This window comes from Nesoenas mayeri, assembly GCF_963082525.1.
Source record: "Nesoenas mayeri genome assembly, chromosome: Z".
Taxonomy (NCBI): Eukaryota; Metazoa; Chordata; class Aves; order Columbiformes; family Columbidae; genus Nesoenas; species Nesoenas mayeri.
The window spans coordinates 753,618-778,874 of record NC_137542.1 but is presented as its reverse complement, the minus strand read 5'-3'; the positions used below and the strand labels follow the sequence as shown (position 1 = coordinate 778,874).

The 25,257-nt window shown below is 52.4% G+C and overlaps 1 protein-coding gene across 1 annotated transcript in view; it reads left to right on the top strand.

Annotated features, from left to right (window-relative positions):
* Window positions 1-23,823: 23,823 nt before the first annotated feature.
* CAST (calpastatin) overlaps window positions 23,824-25,257 on the top strand; it is a gene marked incomplete at its 5' end in the record, with an annotated part of 58,891 nt that continues 57,457 nt past the window's right edge. Inside the window, one exon of the mRNA XM_080362176.1 lies at window positions 23,824-23,853. Within this exon, the coding sequence (XP_080218302.1) occupies window positions 23,824-23,853 (30 nt within the window). The remainder of the gene's footprint in view (window positions 23,854-25,257) is intronic.

Sequence of the window (25,257 nt, the reverse complement as noted above, 5' to 3'; positions counted from 1 at the left end):
AGACAAGATAACGAAGATTTACAGCAAAAGGGGGCGCCAGTCTGGTCTCAATCGACTTGGCAGCTTGGGTCCCAGTCAATTCAACATAATGAGCCAAAGGTACAAAGTTCACTGTGACGAAGCTGAAGGAGCTTCATCCAAAGACCCCCCAAAGACCCCTCCTCAAATTGACCAAGTGGCACTGCGCAGGCGCAACAGGGGAGGGTCTATGGAAATGGTTCTCTGAGGCTCATTTTAATCAGAAGCGGGTAAAGTTATGAATATGTACAGGCATTCCTGGGGTCATTATGAATATGTAACACCTTACTGTATTTAAGCACACTTCTTATTGTTTAAAGGTGTGCGTGTTGGGCGGAGCGAATCCCCCGCGCACCCAGCGCTGTTTTGCTTACGCTCTAATGAACACGTGTTTAAGGAACACAAGGAATTGGATTAAATGTTGTTTATCCATAGAAAAAGCATAAGTTATTTATTTCAGGCTGATGATCAGAGGCAAAGCTCTCACGTTGCTCCCTGTGTCCGGGTGACACTGCTGACCATGGTCCGTACAATCAGTGGTCAGATGGGTGTTCTTGGCTGCGTCGAGTCTCCCGTGGTGCTGGCTCCATACTCTGCACGGCCCACATGGCGCTGGCTGCGCTGGGGCTGCTGTGACCCCGCGGACCCCCAGGACCGTCCGTCACTAATTAACAGCTTGGGGAAAGGGCCGACAGCTCTGCTAACGAGCCATGAACACACACACTCGTTTTAAAAAAGACTGGTTATTCTTGCTCCTGCTTAGTGAATTATCATCTTTCCAAAGGTACGACGGCGGGGAGGTAATAGCTTCAATTTTCCAGGGTAACTTCTATAAAAACCTGAATGGTTTAAGGCGTATTTCCCACAACAGTCTGGAGCACCTGCAAAGACCCACAGCAGGGTAAAGAAAATCCTTTACAGCGTGGCATCAGCCAATCATAATAGTAATATATAATGGGAGTTATTAAAAGTGAAGTGGGAAAGGAAATATAGCATAATATCAGCTGGGATTGTTCAATAAGATATTCGGTGCTGAAAGAGATGAAGGTGCCACTGACAGCAGGAGCCCCGAGGAAGGGATCTCAGGACCGAATTCATCCTGCCCTCCTGGCCCAACAGCTGCGAACTGCAAACCGCGTGCAGAGCCGCCGTGGGATTGCGCTGCTCTCCCCTCGTGTAAGGGGCAAATGGTCAGAGAAGCTTCTCAGTAAAACCTGCAATGGTTAATAAAGCGAAGCTGATAGATGGTGAAGGCGCAGCCGTTGTTTATACAGTCAGTATCGATGTCACGTTGTTTAGGAAAGCCTCTGCTTTTCAGGGGAAGGCCTGAGGAGAACTGGTGCCAGATTTCTCATTCTGATTTTGAGCAAAACCTCTCAAAAGTTAGGTTTGTGCAGGGGAAGGAGTTCCCACATATTGATGTCAGGTCATCATGTCAGAAAGACCCCTGTATTTCTGCAAATGACGGAGATCAGGCGACGTCGCTCGGCGGAGGCTCCAGGGCAGGAACCAGGTTGTGGTGCTGTGAGGGACCAGCAGCTCAGCTCCACCAGCAGGGACCTGAGAGGGACACGGCCCTGGCGGGGACCCCGGCACCCCGGGCTGCTGCATTTCCAGATGTGACCCCAGCGCCTCTGGCCACAGAAGCCGCTGTTTTTACAGACACAGAAACCTCATATGTGGTGAAAACGCCAGTTTAACCCTCCCCTAAAAGACAGGCAATACCTAAAACAGCACTGGAAACCAGCTGAGTCCCGTTTAAGTGCCTAATCATTACTAAATGTATTGAAACAGAGAAATAAACTGAACAGCAGAGTCAATTACCCTGTTAAGCACCATTCTTTGTCTTATCAGCGCTGGGATCGCCCTCCATCAGTGCTCCGGTGACTGGATGCTCTTGCATTGCTCATATTCACATAATCATTACCTATGCATTACAATTTTTAAAAATTTTGACATACGATACATCTATACTAAGAAATAATTGATGATGTTAATTATAATTCTTTACTTTCTTACTTATAATGCATCTATTAATTGTCAAATACAAGCTAAGCACTCTGCTTCTAAACAATGTGTCGCTTAACCTTCTCTCTCCCTCTTGTCCTGCAGAAGGATCTAAAACTTGAAAAACACCCCCTTGTTTTTTAGGTGGTCAGGAAGTGTTTGTCATGTCAATTGGTTAATGATGGGTGTGTCTTTTGTAACTTAATCACGGTACACATTAATTTAGCAGCTTCTCTACAGTATCTGTTTTCCAGGCTATTATTTTCCCAAAGAAAATTCTAGCTCGTGTTTTTAGCCCCGTTTCCTAAAAATCTTTGAATCTTGTGAAGCTCAGTTTGAGTTTCTCTTCCAGGTGCACAAGTACAGCAGAGCAGTGTCTGAAGTCCACTGTCCGCACTAGGAACGACTCCTGGCTGTTTCCACTTGTCATTGTACCTGCTGTTCGTTGAAAGGACAACTTCCAGAGTTCACAATTTTGTCAGGCACGAGGACCCTCCGCTTTGTTTCTCTGCTTTTTGGTGTCCAGAAAGACATTTTCACATCTAAAGGGCTGAAGCCTCTCCAGATGAATCTCTTGGTGTCTGCAGCACATACATCCGTTGATATGTAACAAGATGGGTCCTTCTGCTGCAACCTTATTGTAAGTTGGTAGGAAGAATCAACTAGAAGGCACAAATTTGTAGAGAATAAGGATCAGAATCACAGAATCACAGAATGGACTGGGTTGGAAAAGACCTCAGAGATCATCAAGTCCAACCCTTGGTCCAACTCCAGTCCGTTTACTAGTTCATGGCACCAAGTGCCATGGCCAATCTCAGATCCCAGGGTCGTGGAACAGCTCGTTTTACTGGATTTTACTTGGGAAAATTTATCTTAAATCTTAAAATTGCTCTTTCTGCTCCTTGGGAGAGCACGAAATCTTGCTGAGATGAGCAGCGCTCGTCCTTCGGCCACCGTGCTGCCTTCTCACTCGCTGCGGGACTCGTCTTGAGGAGCTGACCTGGGCAGGCACGGACAGCGGGAGAACATCTGAACCACCACGAACCGGGTCCATCTGACCAACGAGGGGACAACAGCAGAGCGAGAGGCCCCGTCCTGCCCGCGGATCATGACCGAGTGTCACCCTTGCTCCGCGCGGCATTTCCAAGGAGCTGGGAAGGGCTGTGAATGTTTCCATGGTGGAATCTGACCCTCCGTATCGCTGGCTGGTCTGTTCTCCTCTCCAGGAGAACGTGCAAACACTGGAAAACAGCTCAAAAATCCTTAAGTATGTACATGGGTACTTCCTTGTCCTCAAAGCATCCGAATATTTGCAATAAAAGCCTGCATTGTGTGTTTAAGATTAGATATAGTTACAGGTGTCAGGAAAGGGCCAGACGCTGGAAGCGCTGGGGCATCCCCAGGACCGCAGGCAGCCGCCGCTGGGGTGCAGGTGCCCCTTGCAGTGACATTGGTGCTTCCAGTGCGACCACAAAATAACCAGAGTTAAGAGTCGGTATCGCCACTGCGTGCAAATTGCTGCATGCAAATGAGGTTCAGATCTATTTTCAATGCGTTGACAGACGGGATGAGGAGAGCTGTGGTGACAGCCACAGCTACAGGCACTCCGGGGTAACAGCCTCTGTGTACAACGACGTGTCGGTATCACCCAGGATTGACAACGCTGTTCACCACTCCGGCTGTTTTCTCCTTGTTCACCAAGAAAAACGCCTGAGAAATTATCTCATCAAAATTACTTTCAACAAACATTACGTGAGGTTTTAGTTCAGGCTCGAATTCTGTTTTTATATCGAGGACCGATGCTGACTGGCACAGTGTTTGTACCCACTGAGCTCAGGTGCCTCAGAGGAAAAATGCCGGCGTTCCCTTGATTTTTGAACACCAGCCTTTGAAAGTGAATAATATATTTGCACTGGAGACGTGGTTATGATTTCCTCCCCTTTGCTGTTGCATAGCAATGAGCAGATGCATCTCCTAATGGTCAACAAATACAAGTGATGCCACAGAAAATTTGGGAGTGTAAAGGAAATTAGTGATAAAATATAATGAGGATTGAGCTTGCTGATGATTAAAAAAATTAATTATTCCACGATGAGTAAAGACTAGGCTTTATTTCCTGGCATGATGTGTTTACAACATGTTTTCACAGTGCTGCACAGCTCTGGTGACTACAGCCTGAGTTATATGGGAGCCTGTTTGTCCACCTCCACATGACACAAACACACAGTAGAAGCCTTTTCTGCCCTGTGTAGCAGCACCAATAATGTGCCCACAGACTCTTTGGAATAATAGAACATCACCCTGTGGGCGGCTGTCGTGTGTTTTACAGGTGTCAGCGTTTTTTCGGCCGGTCCCGTCTCCCCTTCCCACCCGTCGCGGTTGAACCTGAGCTGGCAACGCAGCCACGCGGCCGCTCACTCACCCCAATACGGGAGGGAACCAAAATGGAAGGGAGAAACTCGGATCGACATAAACACGGTTTAATAAAACAATAAAATACTGATACGCTACTAGTAAATATAGATATAAAATAGAAATAAGAGGTACTCAGTGCAGTTCCTCATGGAATCTGTCCACAGTGAGCAGCACCTGGTCTGAATGGCTGATCCCAAAGAGAAGAAAGGGAAGAAAAGAGGAAGAAAAGCCCAGAGGCCTCTGCAAAACGGCAAAAGGCCGAATTACACGTCCTGAACCAAACTCCCCCAGCTCCGGAAAACAAACACAAACAAAACAAACACAAACAAAACAAAAACAAACAAACAAAACAAAACAACACAAAAAAACAACTAAGAAAAAAAGAGAGAAGAAATGCCCAAGAGGAAGAGCAAGAATGCCCAAGAGACTGGAAGATCCCCTCCCTTAAATGCGAAGCATGGCGCTAATGGGCTGGAACACCCCGTTGCTCAGTGTGGGTGTCCGTCCAGCTCTGTCCGTCCATCCCCTTCCTCGCTGCCCCACACCCATGGGCAGAGCTCGGAGCGCCCTTGGCTCTCAGAGCAGAGCGATTACAAACAGGACCTATCTGCATCAACAGAGGGTGCGAATGTGTTTCCTCTCACATCCTCTGTCTCCTCAGACCCTCGGAGGAGGGATCCTCGAGACAACGGGAGGAAATGTCTGTGCTGCCCGTGTCAGTGAAACCTACGGGAAATCTAAAGTAATGGTTTTCATCAACAAATCTTCATTAAGAAATTTTCACTAAGGAATGTCGCTGCCATCATGAGAAAGTATCTCAAAAGACAATCTGACTAGTGCAGGGTATAACAAATGTCTGCAATAACAAGCAACTGCTAAAAGCCTGGGAGCGAAATCCCAGGCTGTGACTACATCCCTCCAACGCCTCTGAGCTTGCTGCTGGAGCAGCATCAAATCCCTTTTTCACCCCAGAATATACATCTTAATGGGAGATTTTCTGAGGTACAAGGGATATGCCCTGTGTCACAGGGCTGTTTGTGACAGCAGACACCCCACATGCCGATAACAGCCCCTCCGAGGAGAACAGCCCTGGTCCCCTGCTCAGAGTTAATCAAGCGTCTCATCCAGCATCCCTGGCACAGTGTGTGTGTGGGAGCACCCAAGGAAGCGCTGCAGCCATCGAAGGGATGCTGCCACCTGTGAAGGGATGCTGCGACCCACAACGGGATGCTGCGACCCGAGAAGGGATGCTGCAACCCATGATGGGATGATGCAGCTCTCAAGGCGATGCTGGACCCCTCGAACAGATGCTGCAGCCCACAAAGGGATGCTGTGGCTCTCGAGGGGATGCTGCAGCCCACAAAGGATGTCAGAGCACACGCAGGGATGCTGCAGCCCTCAGAGGAATGCTGTGAACCACAATGGGATGCTACAACCCACAAGGGTTACTGTGACCCAAGAAGGGATGCTGCAGCTCTCAAGGAGATGCTGTGGCTCTTGTCGGGAGGCTGCAACCCATGAAGGATTCTGTAGCCCTCAGAGGGATGCTGCAGCCCACAAAGGGATGCTGCAGTTCTCAAGGGCATGCTGCAGCCCTCAGGGATGTCAGAGCACACACAGGGATGTTGCAGGCCATGAAGGGATGCTGTGGCTCTCAAGGGCACGCTGCAGCCCCCAGGGATGTCGGAGCACACACAGGGATGTTGCAGCCCATGAAGGGATGCTGTGTCTCTCAAGGGGATGCTGTGTCTCTCAAGGGAATGCTGTGGCTCTCAAGGGGATGCTGTGGCTCTCAAGGGGATGCTGCAGCCCTCAGGGATGTTGGAGCACACTCAGGGATGCTGTGGCTCTCAAGGGGATGCTGTGGCTCTTGAGGGGATGCTGCAGCCCTCAGGGATGTTGGAGCACACTTTGGTGCTGCAGCCCATGAAGGGATGCTGTGGCTCTCAAGGGGATGCTGCGGCTCTCAAGGGGATGCTGTGGCTCTCGAGGGGATGCTGCAGCCCTCAGGGATGTTGGAGCACACTTTGGTACTGCAGCCCATGAAGGGATGCTGTGGCTCTCAAGGGGATGCTGCAGCTCTCAAGGGGATGCTGTGGCTCTCAAGGGGATGCTGCGGCTCTCAAGGGGATGCTGTGGCTCTCGAGGGGATGCTGCAGCCCTCAGGGATGTCGGAGCACACTTTGATGCTGCAGCCCATGAAGGGATACTGTGGCTCTCAAGGGGATGCTGTGGCTCTTGAGGGGATGCTGCAGCCCTCGCAGGGATGCTGCACCTCGCCGCGGGTGGGAAGCCATGGGCAGCACCAGCTCCGGGGCTGCCTGTGCCTGGCAGCGAGTTGCCATGGCTACAAGGTGAGGCTCTTTGGGGAAAAGAAAGGAAAGCGAGAGCTGTGGCGGGGCCACCAGCCGAGCTCGCCCGGTGCGTGAGACGCGGCTGCAGCACCCTTGCGGAAAAGGGCAGGAGGAGCTCTGGCCCCGGAAAAGCCGCTTCACTGCACACGTGGATTTGCACACGCACAGGGAGCCCAGGAAGAGTTATTAATTCAAAATGTGATTGGCTCCTTTTCCCATTCCTCGTGTGCACTCCTCAGACTTTTAAACTTTAGAAGTGAGGAAGAAAGGCGCCGCCGCCGCGGGGAGCCCACGCAGACCCCTCGCAGCAAACACCAGAATTTGGCTACAAAAAGGGAAAAAGAGCCGTTGTGTCCCAAGGCAGCGAGGAGCTCGGTCCCTGTGCTGGGCTTCCAGGGCCTGTGCTGCTGATCCTCAGCAGTGCACGTGTTCAACACCGCCGTGCTTTCTTGTTACCCTTTTGGGTTTGATATTGCGTTTTTAAACGTTCTGAGTGCTGTGCAAACTGCCAGGGCGCCCACACGGAGCCTTTCGGCACAGAACAGGCACCTCCCGTGAGCGGATGTAAAACCCCATTGGTAACAAACAGCAGGTGAAACACGCCGCTTTTCGCACTCCTAACAAACGTCGGTAACCTCTGGGTTCCCTGGGCTGAAAAACAAGCTGTTTGTTGCCGCCGGACCCCATGGGCTCCCCCATCTCCTGCCTCTGCTGCTTGTCCACCTCCCCCATCTCTCATATCAAGATCTGTTTGCCATGGGGTTCAACCAGGAGACCCCCAAACCCCCCAAAGAAGCAGCACAAATGCACCCAGAGCTTCTGTCGGGAATTTCAGCGCCCGTCCGAGTGCAGCAGGGGGAGATCTCTGCTGCAGAACGTGCAGGAGCCCAGCGGTGCCAGCATCGCAGCACCGGAGACCGCAGACCTTTCGAGGGACAGCCTTTGAAACCGATATCCATCGATCAGCAACAAAAAAAAGAGGGAAAATTTCAGAAAATATTTTCATCCGATGAAAGGAAATGCAATGGAAAAGGTGATGATCCCATAACAGTCTTTCAACCTTTTTTTTTTTCATTTATTTATTGTGTTTTTTCCCTAATCACCGAATCACAGAGGGTTTGTGTCGCAGGGCCCTCCCCAGCCCCCCATTCCCCTGCCATGGCAGGGACATCTGCACCAGCTCAGGGTGCTCAGACCCCATCCAGCCTGGCCTGGGGTGTCTCAGGGATGGTTCATCCACCACCTCTCTGGGTACCTGGCACAGGCTCTCACCACCCTCAGGGCAACAATTCCTTCCTCATGTCCGGCCTGAATCTCCCTCCTTTAGTTTAACCCATCACCCCTTGTCCTGTCACAACAGGCCCTGCTCAAAGTCTGTCCCATCTTTCTCATGGGCCCCGTTTGGTACTAATCAGGAGTTATGTGGACTCTGCTTCTCCTAGAGTATCCCCTGCCATTTGGGCTGGAAACAAACAGCACTCCTGTGAGCACAGACATTTCTTTTCCTGCCCCATTACTGGTCCTTCACGATTGAGGATGCACTGTCTTTAAATATTATCTCTGTAAACCATGAGGTTCCCCCCGAAAACCCCTCTCAACATCTTTCTTCAGCAGAGCTGGTGCTTCTCTGAATGTTTCTTAAGGACTGAGATGGATTATTTCACATCACCCAGGAATAAATCTCAGCTTTGTCACTGTCTTACTCATATTTGATCGCACGAATTGCTAACAGGCCCACATTTGCATACGAGATTAATCAGATGCTGTCTTCCCAGTCTTGCCTGAAAAACTTTACAATGTGTCAAATTGAAGTCTACACAGGTTTGTTTCACGCTCAAGATTTTTTGTAACGTGTGTTTAATTGTCATTTCGCTGGAAGTTAATTAACGCTGAGCACGGAGCGGGCAGGTGACAGAGCACACGGTTCTCACCCAGACACGCTGGTTTGCGGGATGCAGGGACCGCACCGGCGGGGGGGGACACCGAAGTACACCCGGTACCCATGGGGGGCTGAAATCAGTGCACGGGGACAACTGCCTGGTCTGGGGCAGGAGGGACAGGGGAAGGGGAAGGGGAAGGGGAGGGGAAGGAGAAGGGGAAGGGAAAGGGGAAGGGGAGGGGAAGGGGAAGGAGAAGGGGAAGGGGAAGGGGAGGGGAAGTGGAAGGGGAAGAGGAAGGGGAAGGGAAAAGGAAAAGAGGAAAATGAAAAGGGGAAAAGGAAAAGGGGAAAAGGGAGAGGGAAGGGAAAACGAAAAGGTGGAAAGGGAAAAGGGGAAAAGGGGAAAAGGGGAAAAGGAAAAGGAAAAAGGAAAAGGAAAGGAAAAGGAAAAGGCAAAGGAAAAGAAAAAGAAAAAGAAGAAGAAAAAGAAAAAGAAAAAGAAAAAGAAAAAGAAAAAGAAAAAGAAAAAGAAAAATAAAAATAAAAAGAAAAAGAAAAAGAAAAAGAAAAGGAAAAAGAAAAAAAAAGAAAAAAAGAAAAAAAAAAAAGAAAAAAAAAAGAAAAAAAAAAGAAAGCAAGCGGAAGAAAGCCATGACCTCAGCAGATGGCACATGTTTCAGTGTTTCAAGAGAAAATAAAGAATGAACCAGCAGACTCTGCCAACGTGATCTAATCTCTCTTCTGCCAGTTGGGCTTCTGTTTATAATTAGTAGTAAATGGACCGAAACAGGCCCTGCGGTGCTGGCGGTGCAGCTGTGTCCTCCCAGGGCCGCGGCAGAGCTGCCTCTGGGCGGCAGGTTTTGATCGCAGCCAGTCCCGAAGCTGGAGGCCTGCGGGCAACCACACCAGCACGAACACCCCCCGAGGAGCCTTCCCCTGCAGGGCCGCCCCCTGCTTCCCGACGGGCTCCATTCGCCTTGTTCACCCCAAGGCAGGGCCGAGCGGTTCATCCAGACAGGCCCCGAAGAGGCGAAGTGCGACGTGTTCCCATCGGAAACTTCAAACTCTCGTAAACGGGAGGCAGGCAGGCGGGCTGGAGCACGGCAAGGCATGGCACTGCACGGCACGGCATGGCACAGGATGGCACTGCACGGCACGACACGGCACGGCACTGCACTGCACGGCATGGCACGGCACGGCCCGCACTGCTGCAGTCCTGCATCCCACCACATCCCGGGGGGTTTTATCCATAGCGCAAACCACCCCTGCTGCATCGCTGTGTTCCATCTATGGAACACAAACGGGAGACTCTGAAAATGCAGGATGCGTCCTCATGAGGAAAGGCTGAGGGAGCTGGGGCTCTGGAGCTGGACACGAGGACACTGAGGGGGGACTCATTCCTAGGGATCAATATGGAAAGGGGCAGTGTCAGGAGGATGGAGCCAGGCTCTGCTGGTGACAACCAGGGACAGGACAAGGGGCAATGGGTGCAAACTGGAACACAGGAGGTTCCACTGAAAGAGGAGAAGCAACTTGTTGTGGTGAGGGTGTCAGAGCCTGGCCCAGGCTGCCCAGGGGGTTGTGGAGTCTCCTTCTGTGCAGACATTCCAACCCGCCTGGACACCTTCCTGTGTAACCTCATCTGGGTGTTCCTGCTCCATGGGGGATTGCACTGGATGGGCTTTACAGGGCCCTCCAACCCCTGACACTCTGGGGTTCTGTGATCCTGTGGCAGTTGGATGTTTCTTGGCTATCCGTATGAACAGCGGTTCCAGCTGAAGGGCCTTGTACAGATCATACAAAGCGTGTTTTTCATGAGTGTAAGAAGTGTTAGCCCAGGCCAGTGAGAATATCTCGGGTTGGGAAACCGCCCCATACATGTGATGTGTGAGCGTCCTTGGGTCTGCTCTGTGAATGAGTGGGAATGTGGCTGAAACAAACATAACATGAGTGTGGCGTGTTTTTAATAATAATAATTGGAAAAACATCTTATTAGTCCAGGTCCATATCTGTAAATCCTGTGAACTGTCAGTAGCTAACAAAGGCCTCATCCTGGCTCTGCGCTCTGCTCTGCTTGGCTCAGCACTCCCTCCTGAACCAGGTCTGTCTGTGTGTGCATCCCTGTGCGCTGTTTCTAACCTCTGCAGCTATAGGCAATGATAATCTGCAGGACAGGGAGTTTCCAAATGTGTCTCTGCACACACCAGCCTGGGCTGGCTTTGCAGCCTGGTTTTAATGTCTGTAATGTTCACAATCCCGCTGTGTTGTGCACCAGGCACAATGTGGCAGCGCAGCCCCAACTGCTGCGTCCCCCGTGCGTCAGCCGGCCTCGAGCTGTGCCGGGAAGGCTGAGGTTGGATTAGGAACAGTTTCTTCCCCAAGGGCTGTGGGGCATTGAACAGGCTGCCCAGGGCAGTGCTGGAGTCACCAGCCCTGGAGGGCTGGACAGACGGACACGAGGTCACTGGGGCAGGGACAGGGTGGGTTATGGTTGGACTCGATGATCCCGAGGGGCTTTACCAACCAAAATGATTCTCTGATTCTTTGATCTTTTTGGCTGTTTTGTCTATTAACTCTTGACAGAAACACAAAAGCTCTTTGGCACGTCACCGGTGGGCTGTTCATATAGATGAAGAAATGAAAAAAACCTACCCTGAAAATCCTCATTTTCCCCTATAGCGGTTGGAAGGCAAATCCCAGAGTTTAGTTAAGCTAAACGGAGACTGCAAGATTTTAAGAGTCCTACCACTCGGATTTGTTTGCCTTCCGTCCTAAAATTGATATAAATGGCACAAACTGTACCAGAGTGACAGATGAAAATCTAAGAAAGGCACAAGAGTAACTAAAATGTTCAGGTTTTCAATCCAGAGAGGATTGGCTCCTTTGGCAAGGAAAGGATCACATACCTCAAAGAACACAAAGGCTGAATTTCTGCCGTACGGTGTGTGTACGAGGGATTGGTGACTCACGGATGGAGCAGGGAAATGTGCACCCGATTCCCCAACAGCTTCGGGCCCCGTCAGGAGCCAACGCGGGGATTTCTGCCCTCATTCCACCACTTACGGTCTTAATTTATAACAAAATAATGAAACCGAAGCTTGAGGCTACTTTACTTTTTGAGTTATCACTGCCAGCGCCTCCCTGTTTGCACAACAGCAACTTAAAATGGCACTATGTGCGGATAGATTGATTTTTCCCCGCCTTTCCTTACGCATCGGGCTGCACACAAACCCCCGCCCCGGTGCCCACAGAGAAGTCTCTCTGCGTGCTGTGGCAAAAAAGGCAACATTTCCCACAACGTGCTATCTTGCCTCGTTTTTGTGACAATCTGCGCTGCGGCAGAGGGGCAGCGCAGGATGAGACGAGCCCTGAGAGGAAATGAGTCACCGGAGGGCCGGGGAGAGGCAGCAGAAATCAGAGCTTGCCGCACAACGGGCACCCCGAGCAGGAGGAGCCGCGGGCCGGACGAGCCCGGGACGAGCACAACGCGGGGCCATCGTAAAACTGCTGCTCGCAGCCGTTTTAAGCAATAGAAGGGGCTGTCTGGGTCTTACAGCTTAAACTCCTCAGATTCTGTCTTTCTGCCCAGTGCTTGAATGTTCTTGGTATAACGGGAGTGCCTAAGACTCCCGAATGTCACTAGAGCATCACACACACAAAAAATAAAAGGCTGAGTAATATTATTTAACTAAATGAATAAATGGTGCTTAGCTGATGCTGCTTGGATTCCCAGTGGGGGTGGTGGGCACTTCATGAAGGGATAAGGGCTGAGGAGAAGCAAGCCTGGGTACAGCAAACACCAGCCTGGGTACAGGTCACCTTGAGAGACCCCGCAACGCGGCGAGGACGTTTCTGAGCATCCGGCAGCCCTGGGACTGGTGAGAAGCCCCGTGGTGACGTTCATTTGGCAAAGCCTGGAAGGGTCATAGCAGACAGCTGCAACTGTGGAAGCCAGGGGTGTAAAACCTGGCACCTCAAACGAGGATTTCCAGGGTATGTGGTGTAGCTGATGGTTTTTCAGGTGTTTTGCAGAGCCCTGGTGCATGTGGCAGGGGGATGGAGGGGGTGCAAGGCAGCACAGCCCCACTGATGGGTGGGAGAGCCCCCAACAGAGCAGCAGTGACCAAAGTGCCCCAAACACAAGTGGTAGTCAATGGTGCGGAGTCCAGTTGACGCCAGTGTCTAGTGCAGTGCCTCAGGGGGCAGTGCTGGGGCCAGTATTATTCAATATATTCATTAACGATTTGGACGAGGGAATTGAGTGACTGTGAGCAAGTTTGCTGGTGACACCAAGCTGGAGCAGTGGTGACACTGGAAGCTGTGCTGCCGTCAGAGACATGGACAGGCTGGAGAGCTGGGCAGGGAAAATGTAATGAAATAGAACAAGGGCAAGTGTAGAGTCTTGAATCTGGGCAGGAACAACCCCAGGTTCCAGTATAAGTTGGGAAATTACATATTAGAGAGCAGTGTAGGGGAAAGGGACCTGGGGGTCCTGGGGACAGCAGGGTGACCGTGAGCAGCACTGGGCCCTTGTGGCCAGGAAGCCAATGGGACCTGGGGTGGGTTAGAAGGGGGTGGTCAGTAGGTCAGAGAGGTTCTCCTGCCCCTCTGCTCTGCCCTGGGGAGACCACATCTGGAATATTGTGTCCAGCTGTGGCCCCTCAGCTCCAGCAGGACAGGGAACTGCTGCAGAGAGTCCAGCGCAGCCACCAAGATGCTGCAGGGAGTGGAGCATCTCCCGTGTGAGGAAAGGCTGAGGGAGCTGGGGCTCTGGAGCTGGACAAGAGGACACTGAGGGGGGACTCATTCCTGGGGATCAATATGGAAAGGGGGAGCGTCAGGAGGATGGAGCCAGGCTCTGCTGGTGACAACCAGGGACAGGACAAGGGGCAATGGGTGCAAACTGGAACACAGGAGGTTCCACTGAAAGGAGAAGCAACTTGTTGTGGTGAGGGTGTCAGAGCCTGGCCCAGGCTGCCCAGGGGGTTGTGGAGTCTCCTTCTGTGCAGACATTCCAACCCCCTGGACACCTTCCTGTGTAACCTCATCTGGGTGTTCCTGCTCCATGGGGGGATTGCACTGGATGAGCTTTCCAGGGCCCTTCCCATTCCAAACATACTGTGATACTGTGAACACGCTCAGAAACCCAGAGCCAACCCCAAACGGGTCCTGCAAACCTTTCTGTGCAAGATTTCTTGGAAGATGAACGAGAAAAGCATGGAACACAAGCACAGCGCCGGCGGCGGAGGGACCCAGCTCTGCGGGGCCAGGGCACGGGAGGAGGCGTCGCTGCAACCCCCACGGTCCCCACACGGCCGGGTAGGGCGAGTCCCGCTCTGTGCGTCCCGCAGGACCCGCTCTGCAGCCCCGCAGCGAACACGAGCAGTGGAGGGGACGGCAGGATGGCGCTCAGGGGGAAGAAAACCAAACTGCAGCTGCGCAGACCCTGCAGAACACAAAACCTCTCCCCAGGGACGCGCCATCGCCCCGCTCCCCGTCTCCAGCCCCTGTCACGGGTTCTCCAAGCCCTCCAGTTCTTTGGCAATGCCTTTTGCATTTCCAGCTCTATACACTGTACTTATTTTCCCTCCCCCCGCGGTGTCCTGGTTCCCCAGGGATGGGGATTATCTCCCTGTGGCATGTGAGGCATGTCCCTGCCTCTGGTTTCAAAACCATGTGCCTGGGCAGCAGAGGATGAGGATGAGGAGGAGACACAGGCACTCTGGCATTAACTGTTTGTGCACCACAAACACCAGCAGCCTCCCAACCCGACGGCGGGTTTGGGTGTAATCAGCCTGTTGAGAAGGATCCAGGGTGTTCTGACAGCGGTGTGTGACGCTGCAGGGCTTCCTGGAGTCTTGTTTGAAAGGATCATGGACCTGGGTGTTCTGAGTTCTGCACATTCTTTCCATTTTTCCCCCACAGGGGGGAAAGGGGATTTTCAGACATGCAGATATCTGGGCTGGGCTCCTGTAAAGTGCTGCTTCAGTACTTTAATGTTGCAGAAATAATGTTTCTTGGACTTGATCTGAAACTCACTCGAGGCAGCGGGAAGCCGTTATTTGCAGTGAGGTTTGAAGCAGCTCAAGTGGAAGTGGCCACATTTCCTCTGGTTATGCCAAATTCTGAGCAGGGGAGGAGGATATTCATTTCCCCAGCGCCCGGTGCAGGCGGTGGGTACTTGTGCTCACACGCAGTTTGCAAAGATCTCGTCTCAGTTTGCAGGGTCTTACAGCAGGCAGTGTTTATTTTCTTACTCGAGGCCGCTCTTTGCCACATTTAATAATTGCACAGTAATTCTTGAGCTCGTTGCTCCACCCGAAGCTGCTGTGCCGCCAGCCTGGGGCCTCGCAGGGGCAGAGCAGGACGGATTTGTCATCGCGCGGCTGCCGGTGAGTCACAGCTGAGGCACGAGGAGCAGCGGCGACCGGCAGGGGTGTGATCTGCCACCAGCATGGACGGGAACACGGAACACAGAGCGGCCACAGAACACAGAGCGGCCACAGAACCACAGAATGATCACAGAACACGAAACAGTCACAGAACACAGAGCGGTCACAGAATGATCACAGAATGATTTCGGTTGGGAGAGACCCTCAAGATCATCGAGTCCAACTGTTCCCCCACCCCTGTCCCTGCCCCATGTCCTGAGAACCTCATGTCCGTCTGTCCAGCCCTCCAGGGCCGGTGACTCCAGCACTGCCCTGGGCAGCCTGTTCAATGCCCCACAGCCCTTTGGGGAAGAAATTGTTCCCACATCCAACCTCAACCTCCCTTGGGCAACTTGAGGCCGTTTCCTCTGCTCCTGGCGCTTGTTCCTGGGGAGCAGAGCCCGACCCCCCTGGCTCCAAGCTCCTTTCAGGCAGCTCAGAGATCAGAAGGTCTCCCCTCAGCTCCTGTTCTCCAGCTGAACCCCCAGGTCCCTCAGTCTCCATCACATTGTGCTCCAGCCCCTCACCAGCTCCGTTCCCTCCTCTGCACTCGCTCCAGCACCTCAAGCCCTTTCTTGGCGTGAGGGGCCCAGAACTGCCCCAGGGTTGGCGGTTTGTCCTCCCCAGGTCCCAGCACAGGGACGGTCGCTGCCCTGGACCTGCTGGCCACCCCAGTTCTGGTACCAGCCAGGATCCTGTGGCCTCTTGGCCACCTGAGCACACGCTGGCTCATGTTCAGCCGCTGGCACCAACACCCCCAGGGCCTTTTCCAGCTGCTCTTCCCCAGCTGCAGCGTCCATGGGGATCTGTGGTTCAGCCCCGTCGCCTGCCCAGGGGCTTCTCTGCCCTTTGTTCTGGGGATCGGGAGGGATCAGGCACCTGGGTTTGGAAGGGGGGCGGGGGCAGGCTTTGTGCCGGGAGGCGCAGAGCACGCCGTGAGCCGGGGCGCACGCGCTGGTTTCGGCAGGACGAGCCCGGGCACGGTGCGGCTGTCCCGGGCAGGGTCACCGCAAGTAGCTCCACACCAAATAAATGCATTTCCTCCAGAGGAGAACTTCCCGGAGTGTCGCTGCTCTGCTGCCCATGGCAACTTGAAATACTCTGGCTTTTGCAATGTCGGGGGCTGGTGTATACAATTTGTCGGTTCCTGCATATCTCATATCAGAGCATCTGTACGTGTGCCATCCACCCACCTGTGCTGCGGTGACTGTGTTTGCACACCGTTCCCATCACCCAGGCTGGGGTCAGTGCCCGAAGAGAGCAGAGCATCCCCTCCACCTGCCTCGGGGGAGCCGCACATTCCTGTGGGTGGAAATGACAGGTTCTGGGGTTTGCGGTGTGGTTGGGATCCTGTTTACCTCTGGCAGTGATTTGCACATCACCTGGATTTCAATTGCGCTGGGTCGCTCTGTCAAGTGGTTTCTCTGCCAAACAAGTCCCCTCACTCCTGCACCAACGCCTGGTCCCAAACGTGCACGGGGCAGGTCTTGCTGCAGCGCAGGGCCACCCCACTGCACACCGCGGGACAGATGACACTAACGCACGGCTTAACATATAAACAGGAGCTACTCCCTGGGGAGAGCAGTGATGCCGAGAGCACATTATCTGCGCTTCAGCTCTGTAAACGCTCCATCTCATAGAGGAGCAGGAGCCGAGCGGGAGCTGCTGCAAGCCGGGGTGTCCCCGAGCGACGCTCCGCCGACACTTGCCCCCTGCCACCCCCTGGCCACTCAGATGAAGTCATGGTTTATATTATTGTGCAGTTCTGCATCTACAAAACAGCTGCAATTGGCTATGGAGGCGAGAGCGATCCGTTTGGCCACAGCGAAGCACACAAAAAGCGAGGGTTGTTGGGGTTTTTTATTTGCACTGAGCTGAATGTCAAGCCAAGCTGTACTGAGTGCTGTGGTCCTGTTTCCAGGTACTCACTTATCTCTGGTTCTGCCCATTGTTAGTTCAATTTGCTTTCTTTTTTTAGTAATGACAAATGTACACTGCCCTCAAAACAGCATATAGCTGTAAAATGTTTTCCACATTACCCATGCTTCCCTTCCAACCAATCCCAGTTTATTTCCTCACATTTCTGAAGCAGGAAAGAATTTTCTGCGAAGCAGTGTCGCAATTTTCCATAAAACATTTCTGTGCCAGCCTGCACTTGCTTTCACTTCCTTTCTGCTGCTTTGAGTGGAAGTTGTGGTTGTCAAAAGGCACCAGTCCCAGTGTTAATCTGAGGAGAGACCTGTGAGACTCAGTCCCGCCGAGCGCACGCGGTCGTCGGTGATGAAGAAGAGCTCAAACCGCGCAACGAGGAGCGGCGAAGCAGGAGATGGCAATAATGTCACGCTGTAGGCACAGCTATTTTTTGAAGACATGGTTATTAATATTAATGCAGCCTTTAGCATGTTAGTCTCACTTTCAGACAAGGCACAAGTCAGCTGAGCAAAGTGCAGGAGGAACCAGCCACTAACGAGGCTGCTAAATGCAGAACACAGGCAAGCCGCGCTGGGCTCCTCAGCACGGTGATGTTCTCAGGAGCAGCTGGCGGCTCTGTCCCCGTGTCCAGGCACGTCACGCAGCCATGGCTGGCAAAGTATCTGACAGTGGCTTTTCTTAAGTCTAGAGTGCAACCAATAAATTGTATGTGTGTATATTTAAAATGTGCGTACACAGAATCCCAGAATGTGAGGGGTTGGAAGGGACCTGGAAAGCTCATCCAGTGCAATCCCCCCCGGGATTTCCATCTTGATCCCCATGAATGAGTCTCCCCTCAGTGTCCTCTTGTCCAGCTCCAGAGCCCCAGCTCCCTCAGCCTTTCCTCACACGGGAGATGCTCCACTCCCTGCAGCATCTTGGTGGCTGCGCTGGACTCTCTGCAGCAGTTCCCTGTCCTGCTGGAACTGAGGGGCCACAACTGGACACAAGATTCCAGGTGTGGTCTCCCCAGGGCAGAGCAGAGGGGCAGGAGAACCTCTCTGACCTACTGACCACCCCCTTCTAACCCACCCCAGGTCCCATTGGCTTCCTGGCCACAAGGGCCAGTGCTGGCTCATGGTCACCCTGCTGTCCCCAGGACCCCCAGCTCCCTTTCTCCTACACTGCTCTCTAATAGGTCATTCCTCGACTTACACTGGAACCTGGGGTTGTTCCTGCCCAGATTCAAGACTCTACACTTGCTCTTGTTCTATTTCATTAAATCTTTCCCGCCCAGCTCTCCAGCCTGTCCAGGTCTCTGATGGCAGCACAGCTTCCAGTGTCACCCACTGCTCCCATACGGCTGCATGAATGTGTGTGCCTGCATGCAAATACATTTTGCACATGTAATTATGCTGTTATAAGTGCACGCTTAGATGCAAACCATGGTTAGGCTTCTGACAGCCGGCACACCAAAGCGGACAAGCCATGTAACAACTATTCTTCACTGTTAATAGCCCCATTTTCAAGCTCGATAATCACATCAGTAATGCGGTGTGACCGAAAGGATTGCTCACAGACAAAAGCCGGGGTGAATGCCTTTATGTGCTGCAAGGATTCTGTGCCACCCCGACCTCCCTCAGTCCTCCCAGGTCTCTGTTTACCAAAAGCAAAGGCAACAGCCTCCCCCGGGACCGGGACCGGGGCTCTCCCATCGCCGCCGTCCGGGGCTGCGTCCCTGCACGAGCCACGCGCGTGTCGCAGCTCACGGGGGTTTCACGCTTGGCAGAGGGTATTTCACAGCCTCTCACCAGTGAGGAGGGAAACAGGATGGAAGAACGCTTGTAATAACTGATGTGTTGTTTCGTCACCAGCTGCTGAAAGCACACGAGAAGCATCACCTTATGAAGGCTGAGCGAGGCAGGTGGAGGTGATATCTTCCTCCCTTTCGCGGCCGTAGACATTCTCTGAGGCTCCTATCAACATCCTATCTTAGGCTTAACATTTTGTTCTGTGAGGTCAGTGTAAATTAATTCTACCTTTCAGTGCTGTTTTGTTGTAAATTATTATCTTTTAGTCTTTAGTCACTAGTCTTTTATTCACCTGGGAATCATGTGAATATTCCTTACTGATACGGTGCGTTACATCACATACTTGTACAAAATAGCTGCAAGACAGACATACATGTATGTATGTATGACTGTAAATACACTATGGAAAGTAGCCAACTGTTGGTTTTATTTTTGATTTTGGATTAGTTGTAAACTATACTCTGGTCTATCTTGGGCTTCTTCAGCATAAATTGCATTTATCAGTGCATAAGTAATAAAGTGAGAAAAATAAAACATAGAAAAAAAACAGAAAAAAAAAAAAAAAAGAGAGATATGTCCTGTAAAACCTTTTCTTAATTACCCTGTGATGACTCATTCGAAAGTCATCCACAGAAATTATTTACTGCATCTCTGCAAACCAAAGCAAACAATTTTGAGCTCCTTTCACAGGATGCATTTTAGAAATCCATAGCTATTTTTCACAACTCTTCCTCCCTGAAGCCTCTTTTAACACCAAGTGCCCCAGGATTAATTGCACGCGAAGGGGCGTTTCGACCTGCAGGGACCACTGCGCACCCTGATGATCCGAGACAAGTGCAGCCCCACTGGAGCAAATGCTCTTGCTTTTAAGTAAATTGTTGCTGCAAATGCAGCTGAAGTGAGAAAACGTCCAAGAAGTACATTAAAGTTTTAATCTCCAGCATGGGTTTTTATGATTTGCAAGATATAGAACTGACACAAACAATTTTGCTAAATTCAGCACATTGAAAATGTAAAGTGTACCTAAAAGGTGCTTTATTTTATTAGCATGTTTTTCTATCGATTTGAGACTTTGCAGTGTATCAAGACTTCAAAATTTACTTCTAAACTTCTGTGCATCTCACCCCAATTCAGCCCTCCGGTCATTATTCAAACTTACTTACAAAGTTATTTTTGCGGTGAAATCCCACCTTAGTATTTAGGGATTTACAAAACAACAAAACCCACGGAAAACTCTTGGTTGGTGTCACAGCTCGGTGTTTGTGTCTGTGGAAAGGACATTTCATTCAGCAGTGGAGCGGAGTCCAGCAGGAAATCTCCAAACCACACTAAACAAGCAGAGGACATATCAATTATATGATAAAAGAGAACATATTTATAACACATATAAAAATATGGCTATTGATATATACAGCAAGAAACCTTTCTTTTCAACAATAAGGATTTGGATTATTGATTTATACAGCAGGGATGTTATCAAACTATTTGCTTTTATCAACAAACAGAATCACCATAACTGAAAATTCCTATTTACATTTACCAAATTAGTCGCGACAAAAACAGTAGAAGAAGAAATTAAATGTACTTGTCCATCTCTGTTACTGTTTATGTGTTAAAACAGGGTGGGACTCCGTGCATCAGGTTAAAAAATACGTAAATCCTGACAGTTTTGGTTTGGGGAGGAAGAGAACAGAAAGAAAAGTCCTGGTTAGTTTCTTGGTAGACCAGAGGAAGAGGAGGAAAGAGATTAAACAAGCAACTTGCCCAACTGGTTTTTATCCTTACTTTTAGACTGATTTTTTTGGTAACTACCCTAGGTAAAAATGCAATTACACAAGAGATCTTGAACTTTATTTTGTAAGTTTGGGGAATGACTCATAAGCTTGCAGTAGTGCTATTATGCAAGTCACACTAATAAAATATGTATGCTTGGCAAAAATTTGATCCGATTCTGCCAGAATTTTGAGCACCTTTTTATTCAGAGGCACTTGACGTCAACTGGAGCCCCTTGGAGATGGAGCATGGTAGGGAAAAATGAGTCTGTCACTCTGGATTCCAAATTTAGGCTCCCAATACCTTGAGTTACACGTCAATGTATCCACGAGACGTACCTCAGAGTGACTATTAAAAGCATAAAGGTTTTTAAATACACATTATCACAGTAAGAACTGTTCCTGATGTGGCCACCCCATGTTGCTCCAGCCAACATGCATTGAACAAACTGTGTGTCTGGACTATCCGTCGTCTCCTGCTTCTGTTTCTGACCAGCAGAATCCCACGACCAACGCCGTGTGAAATCCCAGCATTTGTGGGTTTGTTTGCTCACAGACGCTATGAAGGAATAAGTAGAAATTGCAACAGAAAAAACAACATGAATTTGAAATTGCAAACCTGCGCGCTGCTGAAAGCTGTAAGAAAAACTTATCTTTTCCCGGTTACAGGTAAAAAGTATGAGGCTGACGTGGATAATTACTCGCAACTCCTCCACTCAAACACCCAAATCTTCACCCAAATGATCAAACCATTGGGGTGGTGTTTAGGCCTGCAGTGGATCAAGAGCTGACTCAGGCACCGTCAGCTGAGATCCTCTTTGTCAGAGGAACAAGTCTCTGCTTTTCCATCCCCTGGTAAATATGTGCTGTCTACACCCTTTACGTATAAAAAGAAATCTAAACTAGTTAAGAAGTATATGCAGAAAATGCCAGTAAATGAGGGTTTCTTAAAGCAGTGGCATACTAGAGGAGGCTTTTAATAGAAAAAGCTGTGCCAAGCCTTTTGCCCCGAAGCGAGATTTCCTTGCGAGGCTGGAGCCCAGTCGGTTTCCACAACACTGCAGATGGACTGGAGTAAGTGTCTGAGCATTCCTCCCCCATCCTGCAGCTATCCAGTGCTCAGGTCTCACCTACATGCCTGACTTCTTCCTGGGAGAGCTCAGAACTCGCGATGTGCTTCTGGATCAGCAGAACCCTCAACACCCAGAGTGACACAGACTGACATCACCAGGGGTTCAATCTATTAATGCCTCGTTACCGTGCAACACGGCAATTAAATCACTGTCAGCTCCAGTGGTTTGTCATGGTCTGGAGGGGTGATGCACGGCGAGGCGTCCCGGAGCACCGTGTCAGCAGGGAGGGTCCGCTGCCCGCGGCCGAGGAATGCAGCACAATCTGTTAGACCTGTTGGAGTGACTGCAGATAGAACAGCGCCCAAGAGCCTGGTGTAGAAGTCACGCACCGAGCACGGCCCTCGCCTCCTCCTCCTCCGGAGCACCCTGCCTAGATACACATCGTTGTAAGTCCATCCCACGCAAGCGGTTTGCGTTTTCATGGCCAGATGCAATGCAGAGCTCGAGTGAAGGCTGAATTTTAGGCAGGTAACCCATGGAGTGGAATGCAGAACCCATACAAGTCACAGGCTGAAGCACTTCAAAAGCCAGCCATAAATCTGCATGGAGGTAATCAGAAACGAGGAGCAGGGACAGCTTTAACCCATCCTTCCTCTCTGGAGGTTAATGCCATTCCCCACGACCTCGGGGGGTTCACCCTCACCCACCGTCTCCTTGTCTCTGACCAGAGAGGGCCTGGGCGCTAAGTGGGGTTACAGGCTTCCCACAAAGTGACTTAGACCTGCTGCCTCTTCCCTGGAGGGAGCAGGGAATAGAATCATAGAATCATTTTGGGTGGAAGAGAACATCAAGATCATCGAGCTGAACCGTGACCCAAATCTGTCTCTAAACCGTGTCTGTAAGAACCTCATCTGCTAAACCGCTCCGGGGCTGGTGACTCCAGCACTGCCCTGGGCAGCCTGTTCAATGCCCCACAGCCCTTTGGGGAAGAAATTGTTCCCACATCCAACCTCAACCTCCCCTGGGCAACTTGAGGCCGTTTCCTCTGCTCCTGGCGCTTGTTCCTGGGGAGCAGAGCCCGACCCCCCTGGCTCCAAGCTCCTTTCAGGCAGTTCTGAGCTCTGGGTGTGAGTCCAGGGTCTGGGGGGCCAGAGCAGCCACAGGCACCCGCTGCCCACCCCTGTTTTGGGGACGTTGTGACAGCGCAGGACCTGCCTCGCCGCCACCCTCCAGCTGAGGGCCAGGTGTGCAAACCCAACGCTTTCCATTTCAGAGACGTTCTCTGCCCTGGAGAGACCCCCCCTCTGGGGCTCTGGAGCTGGACAAGAGGACACTGAGGGGGGACTCATTCCTGGGGATCAATATGGAAAGGGGCAGTGTCAGGAGGATGGAGCCAGGCTCTGCTGGTGACAACCAGGGACAGGACAAGGGGCAATGGGTGCAAACTGGAACACAGGAGGTTCCACTTAAATTTGAGAAGAAACTTGTTTGGGGTGAGGGTGTCAGAGCCTGGCCCAGGCTGCCCAGGGGGTTGTGGAGTCTCCTTCTGTGCAGACATTCCAACCCGCCTGGACACCTTCCTGTGTAACCTCATCTGGGTGTTCCTGCTCCATGGGGGGATTGCACTGGATGGGCTTTACAGGGCCCCCAAACCCCTGACACTCTGGGACTCTGAGATTTTCCACGGGGAAGGGCTGAGGGACGTTCGCGAGGAGAAGGAAACTGCGCTTCCACCGCCCCAGACCGCGCTTCTTTGGGTGTCGCGCGAGCGCTGTCCCGCCGCCCGCGCGGGCCCCTCACCCGCCGCCTCCCGCCCGGCCCCGCCCGGCCGCCCCAGCGCGAGCCGCGGCCCGGCCCGGCAGGAAGGGGAGGGGCCGTCCGCCGGGCGGGCCGGCCGTGCCGCTGCGACCGCCGTGAGCTGCCGCCGCCGCCCCCGCCCCCGCTGCCCCAGGACCCCGCCGCCATGTCCCAGCCCGGGCCGGGGCGGCAGCCGCCCCCCGCCGCGGTAAGCTGGGGCGGGCTGCGCGGGCGGGTGGCGGCGTCGGGGCCGCGGAGCCGCCCTGCTGCGGGGGAGGCGCTGGCGGGGCCGCCCCGGGGCGGGGGCGCTGGCGGGCGCGGCCCGGCCGAGCCGTGAGGGAGCAGCGGCAGCGCCATGGCCTTCGCGCGGTGGTGGTACGCCATGGTAAAGCGGGCCGGGCCGGGCCGGGCCGGGCCGGGCGGGCGGGCGGGGGTCCCGGGCGCCCCTCCCCTCCCCTCCCCTCCCCTCCCCTCCCCTCCGCTCCGCTCCGCTCCGCTTCCCTCCGCTCCCCTCCCTTCCGCTCCGCTCCCCTCCCCTCCGCTCCGCTCCGCTCCCCGGCGCGGCGGCTGAGGGAGGGATGCGGGAAGGATTTTGTGGTGGCGGGAGGCGAGTCAGCGCTTTTTGTACGCGCCGGTATTTCAGGTCAGATGAGCTCGTCGTTCTCCGGCCGTCCCTCCGCGGGCTCTGACAGGCAGCACAAAGCCGGGATTTATCCGGCCGTCGGCTGTTTGCATAACCCCCGAATAACGCAAACTCGCTGATGAAACTAACGCCCCGTCAGGACACGTCGGTTTGCGACACAGGGCAGGGGACAGTACGGGACAGTTTCTGCCTCGGAAGCGGCTCCTCGGCGCTGTCCCACACACGCGTGTCCCGCCGCGGGTGGGGGGGGGGGCGGCCGCTGCTCGCCAGGCGCCCCCGCAGCCCCAGCTCCGCGGTGCGTCCCCGCTCCGCACGGCGGGGACCCCGCATTGCCTCAGAACTGCTCCTTGTAGCCCATCGGTCAGCCGAGGAACCAGTTTCTGTCTCTGTGGAGCAGCGAAAACAAAAAGTCTGCATTCTGTTAAAGTTTTACAGAAAGCATGAGTCGCGTACGGTGGCTGTCAAGAGAACGCATCGCTTTAAAGTATTTCATAAGTATGTAATCAGATAGATGAAATCTGTTGAGTTTATGACTCTGCTTTTAAATTGCTCTGAGTAGCCTGGGTCAGTGTTTAGTGATGTTTTCAAGTCTTACTCATTGCGTCAAGTCAAATCAGTGATACCGTGTGGCAGAGGCGACACGAAGTCACAGGGAGGGCGGTTTGGGACGGCTGTGTTAGGTGGTGACGGGTCCTGGGTCACTGGATCCCGGGTAAGAAAAGATACTACAGCAAGGCCTTGGTCGTCACCCGTGACCGGGGAAGGAAACGGCTCCTGCAGACGCGCGGTTGGAAACCCGTCGTCACGGCTGTCGGAGCCGTCGTGTGTCCCATGCTCCTGCATCACACCGGCAGTTTCTGCCCGAGACACGTTGTGGTGTAAAGGATGAATAAGTGACCCAGAAAAGGTGTGAGACAGAAACAGGTGCAAAAGAAATTCAGTGATTGCCCTACCAAGGTTTTTGCTGGTTGGCGTATTTAAAGCAGAAGGGGATGGCTGCTGGAAGAATCTGGTTTTCACCTTTCCATTCTTTACATTGTTTGATTGTGGTTCCCCTGACACCTCTTACCATCTGGGAGTTTTCTGTGCGGCATCAAAGATCTGCTTCTTCACAATTTTAACTGAAAACAGAGGTGAAAGTCCTAT